This window comes from Thalia democratica, chromosome 7, assembly GCF_965202585.1.
Source record: "Thalia democratica chromosome 7, ktThaDemo2.hap1.1, whole genome shotgun sequence".
Classification (NCBI taxonomy): domain Eukaryota; kingdom Metazoa; phylum Chordata; class Thaliacea; order Salpida; family Salpidae; genus Thalia; species Thalia democratica.
In genome coordinates this window covers 3,534,757-3,539,428 of record NC_139171.1, presented here as the reverse complement: position 1 = coordinate 3,539,428, position 4,672 = coordinate 3,534,757, and the positions used below count along the sequence as shown (strand labels likewise).

Genomic DNA, 4,672 nt, shown 5'->3' with positions numbered 1-4,672 from the left:
GTGAAATTCATTACGAGCAACTGATATTATTTTGAAGTTTTCCACTTTATAGTTTTCGAAACACTTAGGATTAGTAATCAGATGTTGGCCAATCGCTGAACTACTATTTAGTTTTTTTAAATCATCAAATTTCTTTTCCTCGTTACATGACTTTATTTTGTTTAAAAGGTTTTTTGGTATATGTTGGTTAATTCTTGAAATCAAATTGTTACTCGTTCTACCCACGTATGTTTTTTTACATAAACATACAATTTTGTAAATTACATTGCTGGTGTTTAGGGTGGGTAATTTATCTTTGTTTTTAATCTGAAACAGTTTATTGGTTGAGTATACTATTCGTAAATTAACAGATCTATAGCCATTTTCTACTATTTTCTTCAAATTATTATGCAAAACTGTATTCTGATTGAATGGCAACTTAAGGTATACCGGACACTTTTTTGGACCAAATTTTATTGACTCAAACCTTGTCTTTGTTTTTTGTATTGTGTTGTTTATTATGTCTAGGGGGTAACCTAAAGTCGCAAAGATTCTTTCCAAATTTGATAATTCTGTTTCTAAATTTTTTTCAGAACAAATTTTCATTGCTCTATATGTAAGGCAACTGATTAGATTTAGTTTTTGTCTCATTGGACTGTATGAATTATAAGGGACATAGTCCCCACTGAAGGTACTTTTTCTAAAAATGTTTGTATAGAACATTTGATTCTCCCTATTGACCATAACATCTAAGAATGCTAATTTGTTTTCAGTTGCCTTTTCCATAGTAAATTCAAAGTTTGCATGCATACTGTTCAATTTTAATAGAAATTCATCTCTGTTTTTATCGTCTGTAAAGATGGCAAACGTGTCATCTACATAACGTTTGTAATAAATGGGAGAGATATCTTTTATGAGTTGTTGTTCATGGAAACCAACAAAGATGTTTGAGAGAATAGGACCAAGTGGCGACCCCATTGATATCCCATCAATTTGCTTATACATATGATTACTAAAGCTAAATTCTACTCCACAACATGCTAATATTAATAATTCTTTGAAGACTGCTGGTTTTAGGTATTTTGGAGCTAATCTGTATTTAAATAGTTCATTCACAACTAAATTAATGCACTCCTTAATCGGTAAGCTGGTAAAAAGAGACTTGATATCGAAGGAACACATACTAATGTTTTCCTGACTGATTTTTAACTGTCTAATATCATCAGCAAAACTGAATGAGTCTTTAATACAATAGATCGAGTATACTGATTCTAATGGTTTCAACATTTCCACACACCATTTAGCAATCTTATGTTGCGGTGAATTAATCATTGAAAGGACTGGTCTCAGAGGTACTTTTGCTTTGTGTGTTTTTGGCAACCCATACAGTCTGGGTCTGCATGACCCGGATGGGCGTATAGCGTCATAAACGCTTGCAGTGATTTTATTATTTTTTTTCAAAGATAGTAATCTTCGTTGAGTTGCACTTTCTATTTTTTGGGTATTATCACAATTATTCGCTGGACCCAATTTTACAAATTTATTGGTGTCCAGTAGGATATCATTCATTTTTGCCAGGTATTTATCTTTTTGGAGTAACACTACTCCACTGCCTTTGTCGGGCTTGGAAATAAACAAATTTGGATTATTGACTAACTGTTTTGCCGTTTTACTCAATTCGTTGTAAAAGTTGTCCAATTGAGTTGAAGTTTTGTTCTTATTATTGTAGTTTAGCGCTATTGCCACCAATTTTACATTTAACGTCTTTTTTGTTAACTCATTCAGTGGTTTGTGATGACTAAGTTGGCCGGCCAGAACTTCAAATTCACTGCAAATATCTTCAAATTTCAGTTTTTTGCTAGGTATGCAGAATTTTAAACCCAAATTTAATACAGTTTTTTCATTATCTGTTAAAATATGTTCCGACAAATTAATTATGTTATTTATCTTTTCTGTACTTATCATTCCAAACTTTTTCTTTTTTAAGAGTTCCACTATATTACTATATTTTTTTCCTTTGAGAAGCATTAACAACAGAAACTTTCCTTTCTACATTATTCAAAATCAAAACCAAATCTTTACTTTCAATGTTGCTAAGAATATCCATTACGTTGTTTAAAATCAATTTAGTTCAACTCAGCTGGGACTCCATTTTTCTTATATCGTCATTACAAAATACTCTTTCTATAGTCGTTGAACTTTTTAGTTTTGATTTTTTGATTCTAAACTGAATATATTTCAAAATTCATATTATAGAATCAAAAAATCGAAAAATACTGAAGAGCGTGTCCGAAAAGTACTTCTATTTGTATTTTGTTTGCAATAAACTTTAATGTAAAAAATTGTGATTTTAAATGTAAAGTCTGTAAACAAAAGAAATTTGTTTATTCGACCATTTTGTTTAATTCGTTGAACTTAAATTAGTTGATTAGTAAAGTTGTGTTACATTTATATTATTTCTGATTAAACGATTGCCTCAATTTGTTAATTATTACTATTGTGTTAAATTTAATTTGTTTTCTTAGATACTTAGTTCTATTAGTTTATATCAGTACACCATTATTTCAGCTTGTTTTGACACGAAAAAATACTGAAGAGCGTGTCCGAAAAGTACTTCTATTTGTATTTTGTTTGCAATAAACTTTAATGTAAAAAATTGTGATTTTTATAATGGAAAAACCATTATTTCAACTTTATTAATTGTAACTACCATACATTCAAGTAAAAATGTCAAAAAATAAAATGAAAAACAAACAAATTTCCAGAAGCTTGATGATAAAATTCATTCAGTTTACCGATAACTTTATGAAATTATTAAGTAATTCAAGAAGTTGCGTGCGAAGGTATTGAACATATTTTTAAACTTAGTAATATTTTTATTTATTTAAAGCTTTGATTCTAAACATTAAGCTTATGTAAGCACAACTTGTTCTAGTAACATGTTAGTACACTATCAAAGCATAAGCAGATAGATATTATATGACCAAAATATAACAGCCTATAACAGGTTTCTCGCGACTATTCCTGCCTGATGAGTCCTAATTAGGACGAAACCGGTCGTAGAATTGTCTCGGATGTTGTTGTTGTTGATCGTGCGGTGAAGTTCATTGTTTATTATACAAAATATAACAGAAAATTGAAAAAAATAAATATTTTAATCAAAGTTTTTTTAATTTATAGACTGATTGTTTAACTTCAAATTTTCAATGTTTTTATAACTATTTGTTGTTTATTTATTCTGTTAGCATCTTTAGGGCGAAAAAAAAACACATAAGGTAAATTAAAATTATTTAAATAAACGTTTAACAATTTTTTATCTTTACTTTATTACAGTGCACCATAAAATTCAAATTCTAAACTTTCAAAATTTTTCACGCTTCTTTTTTATGTTTTAAGTTTAATAAGTATGAGTTAACTAGTTAAATTGAATTTTACAAATTCAACAACTAGCAATTACTTGTTATTTTCTTTATAAGATTTTCAGAATGCTTACACACCGCATAAAATGATTTAATCATAATGTAAAAATAAAATTACTTTATGTTTAACTAAAAATAAAATAAAAGAAGTAATACAGTGTCTTACATTGTTGAATAAATTTCTACATTTTGTGTATAGTATATTTTATAGTTCTTTATAACAATATTTCAATCAATATTAGAACTTAGTTTTTTGAAGAACAGTCTATATTAAATTTACTTTTTATCTAGTTAATTTAAACATTAGAAAATAAACAACTAGCGAAGTTTTATTGAACCTATTTGGTAAAATTAATAGTAGAAGTTTTTTTTATTTTATTGTTAGAAAATAAACATTTTCCGACGATAAAACATTATAAACATTTGAACAATTTCTCTATATTACAACGCAAAATATATCCTTATATTAAACTTATAGTAATTTTTACTTAAGTTTCAAATACAACAGTAGAATTTTTATTGTTTGTTTAACATTCTTAGTTGTCAAGCACTAAATTGAAAATGTCATTCTCAAAATAAAACCATACAGAGTTTTTAAATTTTCACTATTTTACACGTTTATTTGATTTAAAAGTAAACAAAACTTATCCGTTGTACTTGAATATAACATACGACGAAAACAAAATCAATATACGACAGTGGCGTAGCGTGGTATTTTGGTCAGGGGGTGCGCAAATTGTTTTCTAAAAAATCCACTAAACTGAAACTTTTGTAATTAGCTATAAAAAGATCTTTCTATAAGTAATATAATTGAAATAAATTCGTTACGTAAAATAAGTTCGAAGTAACTGTTTTAAAAAATACTTATGTTTTACAAAATTAAACAATTAAAAAAATATATAAATTTCATTAGAATTACTTATAATTGCACAAATGTAAAATTACTAAATAAAAATTGCTTTTACTACTTACAGTAAACTTTATATCTTTAAAACTGAATATATTCCATAAAACGAAAGTATCTGGTTTATTTACGAAAAATTATCAATCTCTTTAATATACAATACAAAAGTGATAATAACACCTCATTGCACATAATTTGAATGAATTTTAACAGAAGTTAATATAAACTAACTTTATAACTATTATTACAATTTATTACAACTTTGTAAAATAGTTAAAAGTATACTTTTTAAATTTAATTTATCCGATTGTATTTGTTTAAAATAAAAATTACAAACAAAGCTTATTTCTCATAGGCCGACACGCTTTTT

At 26.9% G+C, this 4,672-nt stretch overlaps 1 protein-coding gene across 1 annotated transcript; it reads right to left on the bottom strand.

Annotated features, from left to right (window-relative positions):
* Positions 1–275: 275 nt before the first annotated feature.
* LOC145840712 (uncharacterized) lies at positions 276–1,944 on the bottom strand. The gene is made up of 2 exons (XM_082948039.1): positions 467–1,944; positions 276–306 (listed from the first exon to the last, which is right to left on the bottom strand). Exons 1-2 carry the CDS (start codon positions 1,942–1,944, stop codon positions 276–278), a joined length of 1,509 nt encoding a protein of 502 aa, XP_082804165.1.
* Positions 1,945–4,672: the final 2,728 nt, after the last annotated feature.